This window comes from Ammospiza nelsoni, chromosome 22, assembly GCF_027579445.1.
Source record: "Ammospiza nelsoni isolate bAmmNel1 chromosome 22, bAmmNel1.pri, whole genome shotgun sequence".
Taxonomy (NCBI): Eukaryota; Metazoa; Chordata; class Aves; order Passeriformes; family Passerellidae; genus Ammospiza; species Ammospiza nelsoni.
In genome coordinates this window covers 6,801,538-6,822,613 of record NC_080654.1, presented here as the reverse complement: position 1 = coordinate 6,822,613, position 21,076 = coordinate 6,801,538, and the positions used below count along the sequence as shown (strand labels likewise).

Below are 21,076 nucleotides of genomic sequence, written 5' to 3'. Positions count from 1 at the left end.
CTGGCAGCAGTCCCAGGGCAGCACCACGTGCAAGGCTCTGTTTGCAGCAGGAGGTTTCCTTAGAAAAGACTTTGCCCCAGGAAAGCCTCTCTGTGCTTGGAGCAGAGAGAAACCCCACCCTGAGCAGCCTCAGATTTATCCCAGCTGGATGCACAGGGAGGAAATAATGTCCCAGTGCAGGGCCAGCCTTCCTTCCCAGCCCTGCTGCTCACCAGGAACACCCCAGATTGTCTGCAGAGCTTTTGCTTCTGAGGGGGAGACTGGGTCAGAATCATGGAGTCCTGGAATGGTTTGGGTGTGGAGGGGCCTTAAAGATCATTCCATTCCCACCCCTGCCATGGCAGGGACACCTTCCACTGTGCCAGGGTGCTCTGAGCCTCACCCAGCCTGGCCTTGGGCACTGCCAGGGATCCAGGGCAGCCACAGCTGCTCTGAGCAGCCTCTTCCCAACACCCACAGCACATCCTCCACGCATGGGAGGCTTTGTACACTTGGTTTGGATGTGTTTGCTGGGGCAGCAAATCTGAACTGATTGAAACAAAATGTGTTTAAAAAAACCTGCCTTAAAATGAAGACCAAATCCCGCCATTGTCCCTGCAAAAGCTTCTCTGTGCTGGCAGCTCTCCTGGCCTGTCTGTGCTGCATTTCTGGACACATCTGCAGAGATCATGGACTCCACCAGCTCTGCTCTCCAGCACCACTAGCAGGGAAAGCAAAACCAGGTTGTCAACAGCCACCCAAGTGTCAACATGGCAAAAAAAAAAAAAAAACAAAAAAAAGGGTGAGACAGGGAGAGTCAAACTGGGAGCTGAGAGACTTCAGTGAGTCCCCAGCAGTCCAGGGCTGAGCACAGAAACATCCAACCCTGCAATGCTCTCTCGAGATGTCCTTCAGGCTGTAACTGGGGTGGCTCCCTGGGTTTGAATCTGGGCAGAGCCTGGCTAACTACCTCAGTTTATGGTTTCATCTGCACAGCAGCCCTCACTGCCTGCCCCTGCTGGAGTTCAGCTTGTGTGGAATGGAGGTGGAGATGTCCTGCTCCAAACACCTGGAACTGCAGCTCCTGGAGTTCACAGGAACAGCCCCCTGCTGAATCCAGCTTGTTTCCACTGTACACCAGCAAAGGGGCCCCATGGTGGTGCTCAGTGACCACCATGGTTTCTCCACCTTTGCCAGGCTCTCAGGTAAAGCTCCCTTCCTTGGGAAGACACCTCACAGCCTAAAAACATCACAGTAACACCCAGAGCACCTCTAGCCCTGCCAGGCCCTCCCTGGTCAGCCCAGCCCCTCTGCTGTGGCAATTCCTGCCTAACACAAAGCCTCTCCCACTTCCCAAGGCACAGACCTGCTCTCCCAACCTCTGCAGAGCCCCCAGAGCCCCACAGAGGAGGGCAATGAGAGCTGAGCTCAATAAAGGGGACAATGAGAGCTGAGCTCAATAAAGGGACACTCAGAGCTCTCTGCTGGCCCAGCACAGCCTCTGGCCCCTCCAGGAGCTGCTGGACCTTCCCCAGGGCCAGGCTCAGAGCAAGGAGCATCACTAATCCTTGCTCAGGGCACATCCACGCTGGCACCACTGGGACCAGAGGTTTGCATGGGCACAGGGAATGCCCGATCCAAACCCCCTTGGGAAGAACCCGCTGGCTCCAGCCACGGTGCCCCTCCGTGCCCCGAAGGGATGTCCTGTCCTGTTCTGTCCTGTCCTGTTCTGTCCTGTTCTGTCCTGTCCTGTCCTGTCCGAGCCGGCCTCCCGGAGCATCCCGTGAGCACGGGGATGCCGGGGACACGGCGGAGCGAGGCTGGCACCTAGTGGCTGTCACCTACGGCTGTCACCCTGCGGCACAGCAGCCCCGGAGGCTCCCGTGTGTCACAGACATCTGTTAGGAAAAATCCTTTCCTTAGGATTTTTTCCTCCAGAAAAGCTGAGAGGCTTCAGGGACAAAATGTAAACAATGATGATCTGCTGCTGTGGAATGCAACAGGTGCATTTGTGATTGATGTCATAGAGTTGTTTCTAATTAATGGCCAATCACAGTCAGCTGTGGGAAGGAGCCACAAGCCTTTGTTATCATTCTTTTCTACTCTTAGCCAGCCTTCTGATGAAATCCTTTCTTCTATTCTTTTAGTATAGTTATAATATAATATATATCATAAAATAATAAAACATGGAGTCTGTTCCTCATCTCTTCCCTCATGCTCGGACCCCTGTGAACACCATCACACTCATGCACAGGCGGCTCCCACAGCTCCCCAGGCAGCTCCCCCAGCACATGCAGCCCACACCCTCAGTATTTGGGCTCGCTTTTCCTCCCAGCAGCTCTCTGCTCCCTTTCCCAGCTGGAACACGGCTCGAAGCTGTGGGAACCACGGCTCTCCCCTGCCCCAGAGCCTCCTGCCTGTCCTGGCCTCAGCACCGCCAAAAACCAGACAGGCGGCACAGCACTGAGCAGTGGAAGTCAGAACTAATTTATTTAAGAAAAAAAAACCCCAAAACTTGTCAAAAGGAGGGGGAGGCATTCGATTACAAGCTCTGGAAGCTCTTGTCAGGACAATGCCAAAGAATCAGCAGAGAGAGGGGCAGCAGAGGCCGTGCCCACCCCGACCTCCAGCCCTGCCCAAGCACTCCCTGCACAGGGACGTTCCAGCCCTCAGCCCCTTCTCCCTCCACCACCATGAAAGTGCAGCAGGGAGAGGGGGGACAGGGCTGGAACCTCCCCCAGACCCCCCTCAGCTCTTGGCCTTCCCCTGCAGCCCCAAAATGTGAAGTCCCAGTGCTCACAATCCAAGTCCCTCATTCCCAGGGAGCAACGTGGTGGCCCTGGGGACAGCAAGGTAAGGGTTGTGACCACCATGGCTCCCATGCCCCCAGAGGCACCTCCTGGCGCAAAACCCTCCCCAGGAGCCACCTGATACAAAGGGTTGGGCTCGGACCAAGACCCCGTGGGTGCCAGGAGCGTGCCCACACTGAGCCCTTGTGGGCAGGCAGGGGGAGAGGAGGCAGGAGGGTGCTGCTGGTCCCACCACCCCAGAGAGATGTGGGTCCCTCTTGGGGCTGTGGAGAGGCTGCTTCCCTTCCTCCTCCACGCTGGGCATGAGGAGAACCCAGCAGGACTCAGAGGGATCCCCCCAGGGCCAGGAGCCTGTGGAGAGCCCCAGCCCCTGCTCTGAGCCAGAGCCCCTTATGCCACTCCTCTCAATATATTATCATCATCATCATCATCATTATTATTATTATGTGCATCTGGGAAGGCCGAGCCCTCGTGTCTCAGCCTGCAGCTCCAGCCTCAGCCCTGCTGTGCCCCCAGGGTCGGGGACAATGCGAGGGCAGCGATTTGACAGGAAAGACTCCAGCACCCCCCTCCCTCCCCAAAGCCTGGCCCAGCCCTCAGAGCCCTGCCAGGACAGTCCACAGGGTCACTCCTCGCCCTCCTCCTCGTGGTGGTGGTGGCTGGAGGGCGGCTCCTCCAGCTCCTGCTGGTGGTGGGGGTAGTGGTGGGGCGCGGGCCCCTCGTGGGCCATGTTCTCCTCGGCGTTCAGGTACACGTTGAACAGGGCTCCCTCGTGGCTGGGCTCCTTCCCACAGGCCTGGCAGCTGCAGTGCAGGATCTTCTCCACCAGCTTGTCCACCCTGGGGATCTCCTCGTTGCCTGGGCAGTCCAGAGTCACCTGGGCAGCAGGACAAGGACAGAGCAGGTCAGCACTCGGGCTCCCGTGGTGGAAGGTGTGACCTGCCCCAGACCCTGCAGATTTGGGGTGGTTTTAGGGCACATGTGATGGGTTTCTATCCATAGAAACAAACCCCTGGTCAGTCTGCAAGGTGAGAGTTCTCTGGGAATGTCTCGTTCCAGACATTCATGGAAAATCTCAGAATTATCAAGAGACCTTCAAGCTCATCAAGTCAAACCATCAACCCAGCACCACCACAGTCACCTCTAAACCGTGGAATCACGGAATCATTAAGATTGGGAAGGATCTCCAAAACCATCAAAACCAACCTATGACCCATCCCCACCCTGTCACCCAGCCCAGAGCACTGACTGCCCTGTCCAGGCATTCCTTAGGCACCCCCAAGGGACAGGGACTCCACCACCTCCTTGGGGGACCTTTTTCCAAAGCCTGACCACCCTTTCAGTGACATTTGTTTTCTTATATCTAATCTGAACCTCCCTTGGTGCAACCTGAGGCCATTTCCTCTCCTGAGACATGGCAGGAGAGACCAACCTCTCACTCCCACCCTTCAGCACAACTCCAGCAGGACTCAGCTCCCAGGCACTGCTGGCACTGGAGTGTCCATGAGACAGCAAAGGCCACCCACAAGAGGTGATGCCAAGCAGCCCAGTTTGGGCTAAACCCTCTCATCAAATGTGAGCTGGAAGGAAGGCAGAGGGCAGAGCCAGTTCCCTGGGCTCTGGGCTGCTCTGGGACCTGGGTGTATGGCTCTGCCAGGATCAGAGGTGACACAGAACTGTGAGGTCTAAGGATGAACTGCTGGACATCAAGCACAGCCAGATCTCCCAGGGGGGTGCAGGTGGACAAAGGGAGCAGTGGAGACAGCAGGAATGTGGATAAGCATAGGGATAAATAATGCAGGGACTGACAGGATGGTTCTGCAAATAGAGGATAATAAATCATCCAGCAGAGCTTCCAGCAGCTCCTTCCACCCAGGCATCTCAGGACATGGTACAGCCACCTGAGAGATGCCCTGGGAGGAAACTCAGAGTGGGAAAAGCCCAGAGAAGGAGGAGGAGTGGCCCTGAGGGGGTGTCAGAGCAGAGCTGGGCCCCATGGAGCAGAGCAGGATGGATACTCACGATTTCCCACATGGACTGGGCTGGCATGCAGGAGTCACAGTGGACCAGGGACTCTGTGGACTGGGGGAAGGTGTTGGGGACGCTGTAGCTGAAACACTGTCCCAGACAGGCCCTGCAAAGACAGCAGGATGGGGCTCAGGGAGGTGCTGCCCTTCCCAGGCAAGGCAGAGGTGTGACCTTCCCTGGCACAGAGCAGGACACCGTGCCTGGTGCCAGCCACAGCCCAGAGGCACTGCAGTGCGAGCAGTGCCTCCAGCCCTGCCTGAGGGCAGCTCTGTACCTGTTCTGGATGGATTTGGACTCGCAGCCGCTGTGCCCCACGATCTGGGTGATGTTCTTGGCCTCACACCAGGCGCTCTTGTCGGGGAAGAGGGCGAGCTTGTTTATGGGCGGTGGGGCAGCCAGGAGCAGCGCTGGGAACAGGGCCCCCACCAGGAACCATAACATCATGGCCAGCTCTGCCAGAATCCTACACCTGCACACGGAGAGCACAGCGTTAGCAGCAAGCAAAACTGGCCAAGCAGCCCAATTTCCCTACCCCAGGGAGCTCCTGGGTGTTATAAGCACAGGTGGTGGTTTTGATCAAACCACTGGTTTGATCTTGCAGCATGCAAACTGGATTTCTTCCTGCACAGTAGTAATGCTATTTCCTAATGCTGTCCTCAGCACTGCAAGTTTCATTGTAAAAGTCTGTTGTAATTAGATCACACTGCTGTATGTATAACCACTATGTATAACCAATTTGTCACTTCTGCTAATCAACCTATTCACTGTCTTTTGCTTCCTTGCCTTAATGATGCCAAGGGCCCTGCTCTTTTGTCAGCCTGCCTGGGGGTTTAAGCAGAAGGCTTAATTAATGTCTTCAGCTGTGATCTGGAAAATGCACTCTCTCACAGGCAGTTTGGATAGGTCCCTAAAATCCCCCTCCACAGCTCCCAGAACTCTGCCCAGAGTGGGATGTGCTGCTCTGCCTCTTTCCTCTTCCAAAGGAGCTCTGGGCCAGTCAGGGACCTGCCTTGCCTCTCCCAGGCTTTTCCTCACGTCCCATCCAAAGCTGGGCTGGGAGAACTTTGCAAACCAAAAGTGTCACCGCCACGAGCCGAGCCGGGCTGGGGAAGTCCCACAGCACAAAAATGTTTTTATTTGAGGAAGGCACGAGCTTTCCCCCTTCCTTTTCTCGCAGCTGGGAAGCCTTGGGGGTCCCCTCTCCTCCTGGGAGCGCGCAGCAGGTGTCGCTGCAAGGCAGCAGCAGAGACACGGGGAAACCTCAGCCCAGGGCTGGGAACCCGCAGGGAGGAACAATACAGCGTTTATTTACACAGAGCACTCAAATTCTGCTCAGGGTTATTCCGAGGACGGGACAAGGGGGGCCTTGTCACAAGGACACGAAGGTGGTGGGTTTGGAGGTCGCTGCTCACCCTCAGAGAAATCCCCCCGAGGTTTCCTTGCTCGGCTCTCCTGAATTGACACCCCCAATTTGCTGGGGAAAGGCAGATGGAAAAGCAGCACAGAAACAGGGAGATTTTTTCCTGTGTGGGGTTTGGATGGAGTCATGGTGAAAGGCATTTATACTTCCTAAAATATTTGTTAGAACCATGTTATTTGTTATTTCCTTCTATTTATTTATCCAGACGATGATGCACAGCCCACACTGGAAAGACTGCTGTTGATTCCCATGGCTCCTGGGCCCAGCCCTCTAACACTTGCTGGGAGGAAAGGAAAAATGCCCCGTTCCTCTGGAGCCCTCATCCACACCCCCTGGGCTGCAGCACCATCAGATTTATCTAAATGATTGAGACACCTCCTGAGCACTCAGGGATTTTAAGGTCGTTATGGGATTTTGCCCTGTTATCCCTCCACTGGATCTGAATCAAGAGACAGACCAAAAAGATTCCTCCCTGCCTTCCACCCCATGGCACACAGAAAAGAGCATCCTCACTCATGGGATCTCTGGAGGAATCTTGTGGGGTCTCTTGCTAAATTTCCTCATTTTCTGATGATATAAGAACCACAGTAATACAATGCAGCAGCACCTGCAGAGCCCTGGCTTTGTAATCCTCCCAGCAGCTGTGGGATGTGGATCCCATGGCTCCCTGGTGGGAATACCTGCACAAAGGAGACCTTGCAGGTGCTGGCTGGAGATAAGCAGAGGGTTTTAACTCCTGAGCTTGCACCGCCACTAATGAGAGTTGTGGGGTTAAATACATCTGTCCCGAAGAGGACTCTTGTGCCTGAGGTTTTTTCTCATTTCAGTGGGGGAATTCTGCAATTTCTGAAGGATGAACATGGCTAAGCTGCACACACAGACTCACACACACTTGGTTTGCTTTCTGAAACAAGCATCACTCATTCCTCAAATGCCAGCAGCTCTGTGCTGAGGAATCCTGCTCCCAAAGGCAAGTCCGAGATCAGAGCTGGGATGTGACCCAGTGAGCAATCTCAATCCCCCGGGGAACAACCCAAATTCCTCTGGAGCCAGCACACAAGTTCACTTCCACATGCCCGATTAGAGAGCAATTTCCTTCTTTCCTAAGAAAGGTGGGGTCTTTCCAGGTTTCTGTGCATCTCTAGCCAGCTGCAAAGAGACAAAATTCCTGTCAGTGCTGGGGTCCTGTTTCCTGGGGTCTGTGCTCCATGGAGGTGTTTCTGCTGCTCAGAACAGACCCACAGGCACGAGGGATCCTCTCTCAGCATCCTGTGAAGATGAGTGAGGCTGTGCTGTGCTCCAGCACAGGACCTGGCCTGGATTCAGGAAAGCACTTAAACATGTGCTGAGCTTCTCCTTTCCTGAGCAGGGCGCGTTTGTAAGCAGGGCCCCATGGCCGCTGTCCCTGTGCAAGGGGTGGGGAGGAGCTGGGGAATTCCCAGCAGGGGAAGGGGGCACCCCTTTGGAGCTGGAGCAGTTCCAGAGTCCCCCATTGCTCAGGGCACCCAGCACTGCCGTCCCCCAATGCCCTGCAGCCCTGAGCACACCACATCCCCTGCACATGGTGTTTTCCTTCTCCCAGGAATGTCCTGGAACCCGCAGGGCTACTTTTCTAGTAAGTAACGAGGTTTATGCCAGTGCCTAGGAAAACATCTGATGCAGCTGAGTTTGGGAGGGAGCCGGGGCTGGGAGCAGCGTGTCCATAGCTCAAAGCAGTCATGCGGACAGAGCTGCCACCAGCACCATTCATCTGACAGCGGCCACAGAGACAAAAGCACCGTGTTCCTTCTCCCCCCAGCCTGGGAAGGAAAGGCAAAAAGGAAGACGAGGCACCCGAGCAGGTTTGCAAACTCCCGATTAAATAAAGGCATTGAGCACATTCCTCCGTGACAAGCTAAATTACACGTTGCAGCCCAAAGGAACAAGTGTGTTCCCCGGCTGACCCGGCGGGAGCAGCCACTTCCCGGCACACAGGGGCTTCTTTCTCTCCCCCGAACCCAGGCACATTTTTTCCCCCGCTAGTCAAAGCTCTTCAAGCAGAAAGTTCAGCTCAGTTCCGGCAGAGCCACCGGCCCGTGAGGGGCTCCCCCCGCTCCCTCTGCGGGAAGCCCAGGGCAGCTTCCCTTCCATCCCTCCGGCAGCATTTGGGAAAGAAATGACTCAGCCCTGAACCTGGCACATCCCAGCTCCCGGCACAAACAACCGCTCAGCGCAGCACAGCTGCAGCCCCGTGCTCCGGGGCCTTTTCCAGCCGTGCCCGAGGAGCTGAGGGGCGGCTGGGACCGGTGTTCCACCCCAGCACCCCCGAACTGGTTCCACCTCAGCACCCCCGAACTGGTTCCACCCCAGTTCCACCGGCAGCTTCCTAGCATGGAGATCTCCTGGCGCCACCTCAGATGTTCTGTGTCACCTAGAGGAGCTCCTTCCTCCCATCCCAGCAATGCCAGCACTCTCAGGAGTCCCCCCAGCAGGACAACACCAGCGCCTGGGAGCAGCTGGGAAAATCTCCATCGTTCCATGGGCTGGAGGACAATCCCTGGAATTACCTCGGAGGCCACGTTCCCACCATCCAGCCCACAGCTGTTCCCAGACATTTGGAAACCAAACACTTCTGGAGGAAAATAAAACAGATCTAATCAGTTTTACCCTCTTTTTCCAGAGGGAAGTTTACACCATAACACAAGACAGGCTTGCAGGTGGACATGGGGAATGTTTCACGAGTTGTTTAATGTGTTTATAGGTATTTTTCTTATCCAGGATCTTGCAATGCTGCCAAATACAGAGAACCACAAACACAGGTAGGTTGTGCTCAGGGCCACACACGAGGCACCACAGGCTCTGAGAGACAAGAACCCCCAAAGCTTTCCAAACACCACTGGGGCTCCCAGGCTGTAAGCACAGCACAGACACAGGGGTCCATTCCATGCTGTGCCTCAGGGATCCCAGCCCTTACACACGAGCTCTCAGCAGAGATGGACAGAGGGAAGGTTTGGGCTCCTAGTCTGGGTCAGAACTGGGATCCCTTCCCCTGGACACAGGGCTGTCCTTCCTTTCCAGCTCCCCACCCAGCTGTGCCCTCGCTGGGCCGAGGAGTGACCCCAGGCTGGTGTGGGACAGGAGCCCTCTGTGTTCCTCTGGCTATTTGCGCTGTTTGACAAGAGCTGCCTCACAGAGCACAGGAGGGCCCAAAGGTGCTCTGTGCCTCAGTTTCCCTGGCTGCAGGAGGAGCAGGGGAGCTGGTGGGTGCACAGGGAGGTGTCTGAGACCCAACTCCCCTGGAGAGAAGGGGCTGCCCGGGCAGCAGGGAGGGCTGGGCTGGTGCCAGAGCCCTCAGCCCACACCCCTGGGTGCACAGGGCAGGTGGGAGCCAGGTGGGCACAGCCAGGTGTGGGGGAGTCACCCCGGGACACGGCGCTGCAGGCAGGGCAGGGAGCGCTGCAGGGACTCTGTGGGATCTCTGCTCTCACTGCAGGGAATGCTCAAAGGAAAATTATTATTGAGGCACCTAAAAGGATGCAAAGCCAGAGTAAAGTGTCTGCTTGGTGGCAGCTGGAAAGAAACATGCCTGGAAGATCCAGGGCACGGCTCTCCTCAGGGGCAGGATTAGGTCTGTAACTGCTGAACACCACTGGGGACTGGCTCTTAGGAAACTCAACTCAAATATTTGCTTACATGGAACAAAACAACTTATAAGCCAGCAGTATTAAGAGGGAAAGCTTAAATCTCAACTGCTAAAAATGGAGAAGTCACAGTGTATTGAAAAACATCTATCAAAACAACAGATGTTATTTAATACCTATTATTAAATACTTCCCCCTTTTTGAAATTTGCATTTAGCTAAAACTTTACAGTTTTGGGGACCCTTACTGTAGTGACTGTAACAGCCCAAAAGAATCTAATTGAGGTATGATATGAGCAGGAGAGAGGGAAGAGAACTCTGCACTGAGAATGTCTGGAGGGAATTCTTCAGGACAGCAGGACACAAGAGTGCTTAACTGAGCACAGAAATCTCTCCAAGCTCAGAGCCCCAGTCTTGCTTCGCTGAGCTGCAAAATCTGGGGAGAAATTACAAAAAAATAAACAGGGAACCACCACAGGAAGACATTTGATATTTAACAACCACAAGAATCCATCCTAAGAACTTTTTGATAGTGGAGAAAAAGCTGTGTTGTTTCTCACTGTGGACCTGGCTGTGTCTGCTCCTTTCAGAAGCAGATGTTAGAGCTTCCCTTTCTGTAACATATTAATTTCCACTCAAGCATGGTTGAGCAAGTTGCAGAAATAAAGAAAAGCAGTGCAGCATTTTTAAAGCCTTCTGCCCTCCCCACATTGGCCAGAATGTGAAAAGACGTTGGTACATTGGGAGTTTTAATCTGGCTTCTCATCCATGCACTGAGCTCTTGGGAAACTCATTTTTTGCAGCTGAAAAAAAAAACCAAAAAAACAAGATGCTTTACCTACAAAATTCATTGGAAAGCTACCTCTGGACTTGGGCTTAGGATGGGGTCCTGAAGGAGCTCTGCTGGAAAAGGGACACACTAATGGCCTGTAGAAGAGGCAAGAGTCATATAAACAGTTTCTGGCAATTTATTTCAATTGCTCCATTTCTTCAGCATTGAGAACAATCACAGCCAGGAAAATGCATCAACCTAAAGCTCAGGAGCACATCCTGGCCCCACACCTACACTGCCCCTCTTCCTGAGGCATAGAAGGCTCTGCAGCCCCCAAGAGCAGCTGGAGGAGTGGGATGGGAACAAGGATCAGCTGTGTGGGGAGCTGGAAAACGAGCCTGGGACTAAATCAGCTGTGTGGGGGGCTGGAAAGGGAGCCTGGGACCAGATCAGCTGTGTGGGGAGCTGGAAAACGAGCCCAGGATCAGATCAGCTGTGTGGGGAGCTGGAAAACGAGCCTGGGACCGGCCTGCAGTGGCTCCGGGAGCAGCGGGCTGGGCAGCCCCAGCTGGCCGGGCAGAGGGTCCGGGCTCTGCCCAAGCCCTTCACGGTCCAGGACCGGTCTGGAGTCGTGCCTGGAGCGTTCCCAGCCGGATCGGGCCCGGTGCAGCTGATCCGAGCCCAGCTGGGAGCAGCGTTCCTGCCCCGGGCTCGCTCGCATGCCCGGGCCTGAGCGGGACCCGGCCGCCTCCTGCTCTCCCCGGGGCTGGTGCTTCCTCAGAGCCGAGGCTGGTGCCCCATAGAGCCGGGGCTGGGGCTCCCTCAGAGCCGGGGCTGGTGCTCCCTCAGAGCCGGGGCTGGGGCTCCCACAGAGCCGGGGCTGGTGCTCCCCACAGAGCCGGGGCTGGGGCTCCCCACAGAGCCGGGGCTGGGGCTCCCTCAGAGCCGGGGCTGGGGCTCCCTCAGAGCCGGGGCTGGGGCTCCCCACAGAGCCGGGGCTGGGGCTCCCTCAGAGCCGGGGCTGGGGCTCCCTCAGAGCCGGGGCTGGTGCTCCCTCAGAGCCGGGGCTGGTGCTCCCTCAGAGCCGGGGCTGGGGCTCCCTCAGAGCCGGGGCTGGTGCTCTCCACAGAGCCGGGCCGAGCCCGGAGCCAGCCCGGGCCGAGGGCAGCCCGACGGGCACCAGGGTGTCCAACAGCCCGACGGGCACCAGGGTGTCCAACAGCTCCTTCGGAAATCCCATGGGTAACAGGGATTGTCCTGCTCTCTCCAATGCTATCCCCGACCTCTGTGAGTTCCCCACCCAGCGTGGACAGGAGGATCTTCCTCCTCCCCAGCACATCCCCGCCATGGGGAGCCGGAGCACCCCCCAGAGCACCGGGCTCGGTCCCTCGGGTCTCCGCAGGCACAATCTGGCCCGTCCCAGCTCTCAGGAGGGCAGGAAAGCCCCGGAGCCTCGGGAGCCGCGGCTTTTCCCCGGTGGATCTGCGGGCAGACACCGGGCACTGCCCCGGGCAGGGAGAGCTTCTCCCAGCAGGGCCCGTTCTGCTTTCGCTTGGAGTGAGGTAAACTGGGACCGGCTCCTCCAAATGACTCCACTGGTGCAAATGAGATCAGAATCTGGCACCGCTCGTCTTACTCAAAACAAGCCTAACTGGAACCAGATAAAACCAGTTCCAGTGCAGAGTGGCCACCAGGATGATGATTTTTTTAATTCCTGCAGGCAGCGAGGGGAGCTGTCTCAGATGCCAACCACGCTGGCTTTCCCTGGCTCGGTCATTCATTACCAAACTTGCATAAAATCCCAGCGCAGCAGGGTTGCGCCTGCAGGATCAGGTTCCCAGCTGCTGGAGCAAGAAGGGGACGGAGCAAAGGAGAAAAGAGCTTGTGGATGGAGCTGTGGATCTTTCAGGATCCTCCCTGCTGTCTCCCTCTCCCTTCATACCCGTTCAGGCCATATCTTGGTCACAGCAGCAGAAATTCACTGACCTGATGTGTTTTTGCCCTCTTTTAGTCTCTGCTTTACACCACAGGAGCCTCCTCAGTTCTGATGGCACAAACCCAATGTCTGTGTTATTTACCCATGGCACTGGCCAAAGCAGAAAAACACATGGAAGTGCAAGGCCAGAGGGGTTTGGAGGTAATGTAACAGCCCATGGCCCAGCTGGTATTTTCAGTCACTACCAGGGCTGACCTCACACTTGATATTTAGACCATTTCTCCAAAAACTTCAGGATTGGGCCCACAAAGAAATCCCACTGGGACCCCAATAGCACTCCCTTCCCCCCTCTGGACAGGTTGCCTGAGCTCTGTGTCAGAGAAGAAGGAGGCTCAAACCACATCTAAGAGTGACCCTGGCCAGGGCTCCATCCTGACGTCATTTCCAAGGCTCAGCTCCGCAGGACTGCGATCCTGGAACAGGGAAGCAGCCCAGCCCAGCCCAGATCCGCAACTGCTTGATGGGTGCTGGGCTGTTCCCTTCCCACCCTCGGTGCTAATTTATGTCCAGGAAAGCCCTGGCCCCCACGGCCCTCCCTCCCTAAACAGCGCTGCACAAGAAACAAAGGTCTGGAGAGCAGCGAGCACAGCCCTGCCAGGGCTAACAGAGGACAGACCACCCCTGGCTCTCACTGCACAACTCCCCCAGAAGGACAATTTTATCAGCTGCTCGGGTTTTTAAGAGTCTGGTTTGAGTGTGTGTGAAGTTTCTTTGCCCTCAGCCATGCTGGACCCCTGTTACTGAGCTCCTTGCTTTGTCCCAGGGGCTCCCTGAGCCCGTGCAACCACAGAGGAGGGTGGATTTTTCCAGCGGACTTCAAAACAAAAAGAGCAGGAGCAAGGCCCAAGGACGGAGCAAGAACCTGGCTCTGCCCGCCCCGTGGTCGGATATGGGCTCTGGCAGAGGAGCTGCTGAAGCTGTAATGGGAACAGCACGGAGTTTGGGCAGGAATAACTGCCCAGGAGTTTCCTCTGCTCCTTGGGCAGCTTTCCCATGGCTGCACCAGCCTGATCCGCAATGCCAACGCGCGCCGCAAGCAAAGTCACTCCAACACAGGCAGCTCTTCAAGGCTCCCTGAAAAGCACTTTGGCTCAGGGCTTGATCCTGCACCTCCAGAGCACCCAAAATTCCCTCCAGCTCCACTGTTTTCCCTGCTCCGGAAAGACGAGCGGGCACTCGGGAGGACTTTGCTCGTTTGCCCTTTTTGTGAGACCGCAAACTCCCCGAGCTGGAATCCAGCGCTGGGAGGTCACGCCAAGAGCCCGGATTCTTCTCAGGGCTGTTTGCAAACACTTGGGATTTTTATACTGAAGGCAAATTCCATTTCCCATCCTGCGGTTTGCAAATTTGAGGCAAGCAGCCTTTTACGAGATGGGAGCCTGCCTTCAAAAGGCAGAAGTGCCCAGTGGATGCAGCTGATTTTTGGCTGGCTGGACACTGCAAAGAAAGCACCGAGTTCTTCGGCTAAAAACACAAGGGAAAATCTGGGTCTCTCCATCTCGCTAGGATCTTTCCCACTTGTTTAAACAGGGTTCAGATTTTTCCCAAAAAAAACCTACATGGAAAAGCTACCATGTCCTAAATCCACCAACACTTCTCACACACAGGGTGCATTTTTAATTTGATTTGGCTAATCCTACATGTAAAAGTTAGATTGTGGAGTGGAGCAGAACTTGCTGGTGCCCTTGTAAGAGAAATGTTAGTAGGAAATAAGGGATTGTCCAGATCAACGGTAATGCAGCCCAAAAGCAAGCTAAAGCATGTTCTGTTTCCAAAACACCTACCAGAGAAAAAGAGAAATCCCCACTGATCTTAAAATGCAGAGACTATTGTACGGAACAAATAAAAACTGCTGCAAATACTGAGACAAATTGAAATGCTACTCTGGGGTTCAAAAAACAGGTAGGGATATATCGGATATAAGCTTTACAGTAAGTGCCTAAAGTATTTCCATGAAACAAGGATGTAAATTAACCACCGGGATGAACTTTTCAAGGAACAAAAGTTTACTGCCTTGCCATCGGGAAAACTTCTTCCTTTTATGATCGTTGAACTACCCTGCGTCCGCTGTGGTGTGGTTAATCGATACTGAGCGTTCCCGTTCTTCCCTCGGCACTTTTGTTTCAAACCCGACAGGGATGGGAAGGAGGGAAGGACTCTGTACCACAGATGTGCGACCGACACAGCGCGGCTCCCCGGCTCCCAGGCTTTTATTCTACTCGAGCCGAAGCGGCGGTGGAAATAGTTTAACGACTGCAGAGCAGATCCCCCCAAGCCCGCCTCATCTGCAACCCATTTCTGCCCGTGGCAACATCCTCATCCTCCCGGCCATCCATCACCGGCGGGGGGGGAGAAGAGGAGCGGGAGGAAAAGAGACGGAAAATCTGGTGCGGGGGAAAAGCGGCAGGTCCGGGGCGGGGGTGGGGGGCACACAAAGCCAAGGGCTACTCACCAGCCAGGGAACGGCGGGCGCATCCCATGGGGTCCGGGGCCCGGCGGTGCCCGGCGGCTGCCGCATCCCCGGCGCGGCGGGGCGGCCACGGAGGAGGCGCGGGGCGGGCGGGAGCGGCCGCCTCCCTCCCCCCGGTGCCGGGCTCCGGGCGGTGCCGCCGGCCCCGCCGCTCGCGATTGCACAATCGGGCCGCGAAGGGAGAGGAAAGGAGGGGAAAGGAGGGAGGGACGGCCGGCGGGAGGAGGGAGCGGCGGCAGCGGCAGCGCCCGCCCGCCCCGCCGGGCTCCGGGCGCACCGAGAGCCCCGCGGAGAGCAGAGCCGGGACCCCAGGAACACGGGCACGGAGCTCACCCACCGACCTGGGCCGTGGAACCCCGGCAAGGGCTCGAGCTAACGGGGAGAGCCCGCTGGAAACGCCCGGGCACGAAACGAGGGGGCTCTCTCAGCCAGGAGAGCCCACGGGAATGTCCCAGCACTTGCTCCTGCGGTGGCAAAAACAGTCCGGACTGGGCTCACTGAACGCCAGCAACTCTTATTGAAACATAATTCGTGATAGAGAATCCGTGGGGCAGAGTCCCGGCTGCAGAAAAGACTTTGGGAAAGGTCTCCAGCACTAGAGACGACGGTTTTCTCTTTTACTTTTCCTTTTTTCCCCCTTCCTCTTTCTCCTCTTTTTCTCTTTCTTTTTTCTTTCCCTCTTTCCTCTCCCATTAAAAAACAGCCAAACCCCAGTGAAGCCCCATTCACGGCTCTTTCAGATAGGATAATTGCTGGAGACCAAGGGCTCTGTTTCTGTTAAGGCACAATTAATCTGAAGAGGCCCCCACATTAAACACTACCCAAATCAAAGATACCTGCCAGGCTTGGCTGGGTTTTGCTGGCTGCTGTTGGTGCGAGGATTTGCATAGAGATCAGAAAAGCAGGAAGGGGAGATGGCAAGAAGCAGCAGCTGTGCTGGGAGAAGTGCTGGCAGTGCCCTGGCAGCAGCTGTGGGGAGAGGCTTTGGGGGTGGCTGTTTGCTGGAGGAGGCTGCAGGCTGCCACGAAGGAATGGTTTCCTGCTGCCCAGTTCCTTCCAGCTCCAGAATAACAGGATTTGTAAACAGGGTGGCAAAAAAACTGCTTCCAATATCACTTTCTTATCCTGCTAAATGCAACCTACCCAGCCCTGAACTGTACTGCACTGGTAAACTGCAAAAGGGCCAACAAGAGGAAAAGCCTCTAGCCATGAGCACACACCCCAGCAGGAGCCAAAATCTGTTTTCCCAGCATTTTCACCCACTGCTGAACCCAGGCCTTTGACCAATGCTCTACCTGCTCCCCAGGGCCAGCCTGACCAGCAGTAAACTACTGCTTTATTCTGAATAATATGAGTGAAATAAGAGACATCTGAGACTCTGAAGCAAGTTCTCACAAGGAAAAGTAAGATGTAGCTGCAACCAGCTACACAGCAACAGACCATGGGCATTGTGGTGAAATTCAGCTGAGTGTTTGGGGTCCATGGCTCAGTGTTTGGGGTCCCTGGTTCAGTGTTAGGGGTCCATGGTTCAGTGTTTGGGGCCATGGTTCAGTGTTTGGGGTCCATGGGTCAGTGTTTGGGGTCCATGGCTCAGTGTTTGGGGTCCATGGTTCAGTGTTTGGGGTCCATGGCTCAGTGTTTGGGGCCATGGTTCCATGTTTGGGGTCCATGGCTCATGGTTCAGTGTTTGGGATTCATGGTTCAGTGTTTGGAATCCATGGTTCAGTGTTTGGGGTCTGTGGTTTAATGTTTGGGGTCCGTGGTTCAGTATTTGGGGTCCATGGCTCATGGTTCAGTGTTAGGGGTCCATGGCTCAGTGTTTGGGGCCATGGTTCCATGTTTGGGGTCCTTGGTTCAGTGTTTGGGGTCCTTGGTTTAGTGTTTGGGGTCCATGGCTCAGTGTTTGGGGTCCCTGGTTCAGTGTTTGGGGTCCCTGGTTCAGTGTTAGGGGTCCATGGCTCAGTGTTTGGGGTCCCTGGTTCAGTGTTAGGGGTCCATGGCTCAGTGTTTGGGGTCCCTGGTTCAGTGTTTGGGGTCCCTGGTTCAGTGTTTGGGGCCATGGTTCCATGTTTGGGGTCCATGGCTCAGTGTTTGGGGTCCCTGGTTCAGTGTTTGGGGTCCATGGTTCAGTGTTTGGGGTCCCTGGTTCAGTGTTTGGGGTCCCTGGTTCAGTGTTTGGGGTCCATGGTTCAGTGTTTGGGGTCCATGGTTCAGTGTTTGGGGTCCCTGGTTCAGTGTTTGGGGTCCATGGTTCAGTGTTTGGGGTCCATGGCTCAGTGTTTGGGGTGCATGGTTCAGTGTTTGGATGGGATTTGTGGGATCCTCAGCACTGGGGTGTGATTGCTCTGCAAGGAGCTGTGAGCCAGCGTGCAGTTCATTCACTGCTTCCTACTATTCATCCCTGTTCCAGTTCTGTAAACAGCATGAAAGGGAAGCAGCAATCAGTGGATCTGGGGGTGGGGAGGCAGGAGGAGCAGGGCTCAGCTTTTCTGGTGTCAGGAGGAACAAGCAGAGGTGCTGTAGGACAGAGCGGCTTGGCTGGGGGATGAAAGAAGCTGCTGAAAGGCTGTCAAAGCCCTGGGCCAAGACTTTTCCCTTCTCCTTGGCAATGTGATATCACAGCCAGAACCAGGAGTGATGACCTGGTGCCTGCAGATGTCTTTGGACAGACTGAGGTGCAGAGCAGAGGCAGATGCTCTGCAGGGAGGGCAGGAGCCGAGCTCAGCCCCTCTTCCCCAGCCAGGGCTCTGCCCTCAGCAGCAGCTTTGGGCTCCTGCTCCACACATCACCCAGTGTTTTATCAGCTCCCACTCCTCTCAGGCTGGGGGGGTGGTTTGCTGCCTGCCCCTGAACAGCCAAAGCACAGTGATGTTCTCCCACAGTGACACAGCTCCTCTCTCTCCCTCACAAACAGCCCATTCCATGCTGCTTTTCCCCCAGGTACTGTACAGGATATTTTGTGCCCCACATCCACACCCCCCGTGCCTTCCCCTCCTCAGCCCCTTCCCTGTTGCTGGATCACCAAGGACACAGCAGAAATTCTGGATGTCCCTCCTCACCCTCTGCTGCTGCTCTGGGCTGCTGCCAAACACCCACAGCGCCAGGGGCTCCCCGCTTGTCAGGACAGGACCTGGCACTGTGGGCATGAGAATGAAAAGGGTGAATGTGTAAGTCAAAAATAAAACCATTTCTTTTATTTGTGTCAGTGCAGAGCCCAGAGCTCCCACAGTGGGAGGCAAGAAAACACATGGGGGGAAGGTGGGTGGGAAGTGAGAGGGGACAGAGTGTGTGTGCCCATGAAGGGCTGCAGGGTGGGGACAATGGCCCTGCACTTATCCCACAGCTGGGCCTGAGTTCCAGCTCCTCCCCACTGGTGCTTTGCTCACTATCCCTGAGATGAACCACACAGGGTCCAAGGAAGGGCTCTCAGGGGATAAAGCCCCTTGCATGACCCATGAGGGATTTGGGGGCCATGGACCACCCTGCCCACATCAGAGCAGCTCCTTTCACCTCTGCATCTGATCTGCAAATGGGTGCAGAATGGTGCAGCTGCTCCCTGAAATAAGGACAGCTCTTTATCAGCTCCCTTCTGAGGGAGGTTGGATCAAAGTTGGTCAAGGCCAGGCTGGACAGGGCTTGGAGCAGCCTGATTCAGTGTGAGTGGCATCCCTGCCCTTGGCAGGGGCTGGAACAAGATGATCTTTAAGGTCTGTGCCAACCCAAGCTGTTCTGGGATTCCATTCCATGATTCTCTCACCACACCATCACCTGCTGGGGTTAAACTCCAGCTTTTTGGTTCCTAAATAAACAAGAACACATCTCCAAGATACCAGGGCCCCAAACTGGTGTGTAGGGGCATACACACCCTGGGTGAATGGAGCAGCACTCCTGCCAGAAGAGAGACACAAAGATTTAACAACCAAAAAGCTGAGGGTTGTTTTCCCATCTCCACCTCAGGTAGGAGGAGAGAGGGACAGTGGTGGCAGGGAGGGCGTGAGGGCCACATGCTCTCAGTGCTGCAAGCCCAAACCCTCCCATCTGTGCAGCCCCAGCACCCAGGGCAGGGCTGAGCCTGACCTTACAATGACAGCTCTTGCTTCCTGAGGTTCCCCCAAAACCTGTGGGTACAACAGCCCCCACTGTAAAAATGGATTAGAAACTGTTGTAAAATAGTTGATAGATCATTAAGCATGTACTGGTAGTTTGGTTGTTATATTGTAAAATATATATTGGTTGTTATATTGTAAAAGGAGTTAAAGGGTAGTTATAAGAAATCCAGTACTCAGTGTGCCACTACACACCTCAGTAAAGTGCACCACGAGCCAGCCTGGACAGAACTGTCATGGCCAACCAAGCACCTTAAACCTTCATGCAAATGAAGGATATAAAAATAAACCAATCCAAAGGGACTAAAAACAGGATAAAAAGGGGCATCTGACCCAGGGAAGCTGTGCTGTTCCCCTGGAGCATCGGGCACATCACTGCTGAGCAGCCCCAGCACCAGTGCTGCTCCATCCTCCATGGGAATGCTCCTGCTTGGCCCGGGCCCCCTTGCTTTGGGCCTTTCTTTTTCTTATAATAAATGCTGAAATCACTTTAGTACCAGGAGCCTGCTCTCCTTTTTATCACCCACTGCTCCTTCAGACCCCCAGAGCACTCCCTGAGCTTCACAGCATGCAGGGAGGGAAGAAGAGGCTGGAGGGGAGGTTCAGCCTGCAGGAATTGTGGGGAGTAATGGAGGGAAGGTTCAGCCAGGGCAGGAATTGTGGAGCCATTCAGGGAAGGTTCAGCCATGGCAGGAATTGTGGAGCCATTCAGGGAAGGTTCAGCCAGGACAGGAATTATGGAGCCATTCAGGGAAGGTTCAGCCAGGACAGGAATTGTGGAGCCATTCAGGGAAGGTTCAGCCATGGCAGGAATTGTGGAGCCATTCAGGGAAGGTTCAGCCATGGCAGGAATTGTGGAGCCATTCAGGGAAGGTTCAGCCAGGACAGGAATTGTGGAGCCATTCAGGGAAGGTTCAGCCAGGGCAGGAATTGTGGAGCAGCCTCCATCAGGTTGAGCAGCCCAGACTGGAGCTCTGTGCTGGTTCCCCCGTGCAGCAGAGGAAAGGCAGCAGCCCTGAGGGAATCTGGCTGGATTGGGCAGCAGGGTCAGACCTGGGGGCAGACCTGGCTGCCAGGGACTGCTCAGGAGTGAAGGAGAAGGTTTCTCATCGGGCCCATTAGCAAACATCTGGGCTCGGCAGTGCCCTGGAATGCGGCTGGGCAGCGGGGTGCTCCTCTCCTGCCCGGCCGGGAATGCAGCTCCTGCAGCTGCGACTCCAGCCAGCTGCTTCCTCTAATCCCATCAGCCCTGCCTTGCCCTGCCTTCCCCTCTGCAGAGTCCCGTTCCCTCCCCTGGTCACTGCCATTCATGGTTTCTCTCTTGTGCTGTGCCAATGCATTGTGGGGCCCTGGGGCAGCAGTAAAAACCTTCCCCTCCCATCCAGAGCACGTCCAAGTGTGTTCAATCACTCCGTTTTCCACCTTGCCCAAGCACTCCCAGGCACTCCAGGCCCCTGCATCCCTCTCTCCTTTGCTTCCCCAGCAGCTCAGGCCGTGCAGAATCCTCCTCTCATTCAGTTCACACCTGCAGGGGCAGTTCTGAGCTGTTGGGCTTCATTTTCAGGTGCCCTCATCCCTATGAGTTCAAACAGCTTTTTTTCCTTTCTACTTCAAAAATAACCAGTTTCCTCCACCTCCATTGCAACCAGTTAAATCCCTTCTGATAACCATCTTATTCTCTGCTGCACAACTTCCCCCTGCTGCAATCACCCAGAACCTCTTATTATATTAATTATTTTTCTTGCAGCACTGCCTGAAGGCCCCAGCCAAGCTCAGGCCTCGTCACAATAGGTGCTTGTGTGTGTTCAGAGACAGTTCTGGCACCAAAGCTCCTCCAAACTGTCAACCAGCAGGACAAACTTAGAACATCCACATG

The 21,076-nt window shown here is 55.3% G+C and overlaps 1 protein-coding gene across 1 annotated transcript; it reads right to left on the bottom strand.

Annotated features, from left to right (window-relative positions):
• Positions 1-2,443: 2,443 nt before the first annotated feature.
• Positions 2,444-15,240, bottom strand: NBL1 (NBL1, DAN family BMP antagonist). Its single transcript, XM_059487662.1, has 4 exons — positions 15,077-15,240; positions 5,092-5,286; positions 4,812-4,923; positions 2,444-3,666 (listed from the first exon to the last, which is right to left on the bottom strand). Exons 1-4 carry the CDS (start codon positions 15,097-15,099, stop codon positions 3,415-3,417), a joined length of 582 nt encoding a protein of 193 aa, XP_059343645.1. The 5' UTR covers positions 15,100-15,240; the 3' UTR covers positions 2,444-3,414.
• Positions 15,241-21,076: the final 5,836 nt, after the last annotated feature.

Bases quoted from the DNA above. Each gene is read 5' to 3' on its own strand.
- NBL1 (XM_059487662.1), bottom strand. From the start codon at position 15,099: ATGCGCCCGCCGTTCCCTGGCTG. The intron at 5,287-15,076 runs GTGAGTAGCCCT...CTCCGTGTGCAG, and splicing joins CGCCCGCCGTTCCCTGGCTG to GTGTAGGATTCTGGCAGAGC. The intron at 3,667-4,811 runs GTGAGTATCCAT...CCTGCTGCCCAG, and splicing joins CCCAGTCCATGTGGGAAATC to GTGACTCTGGACTGCCCAGG.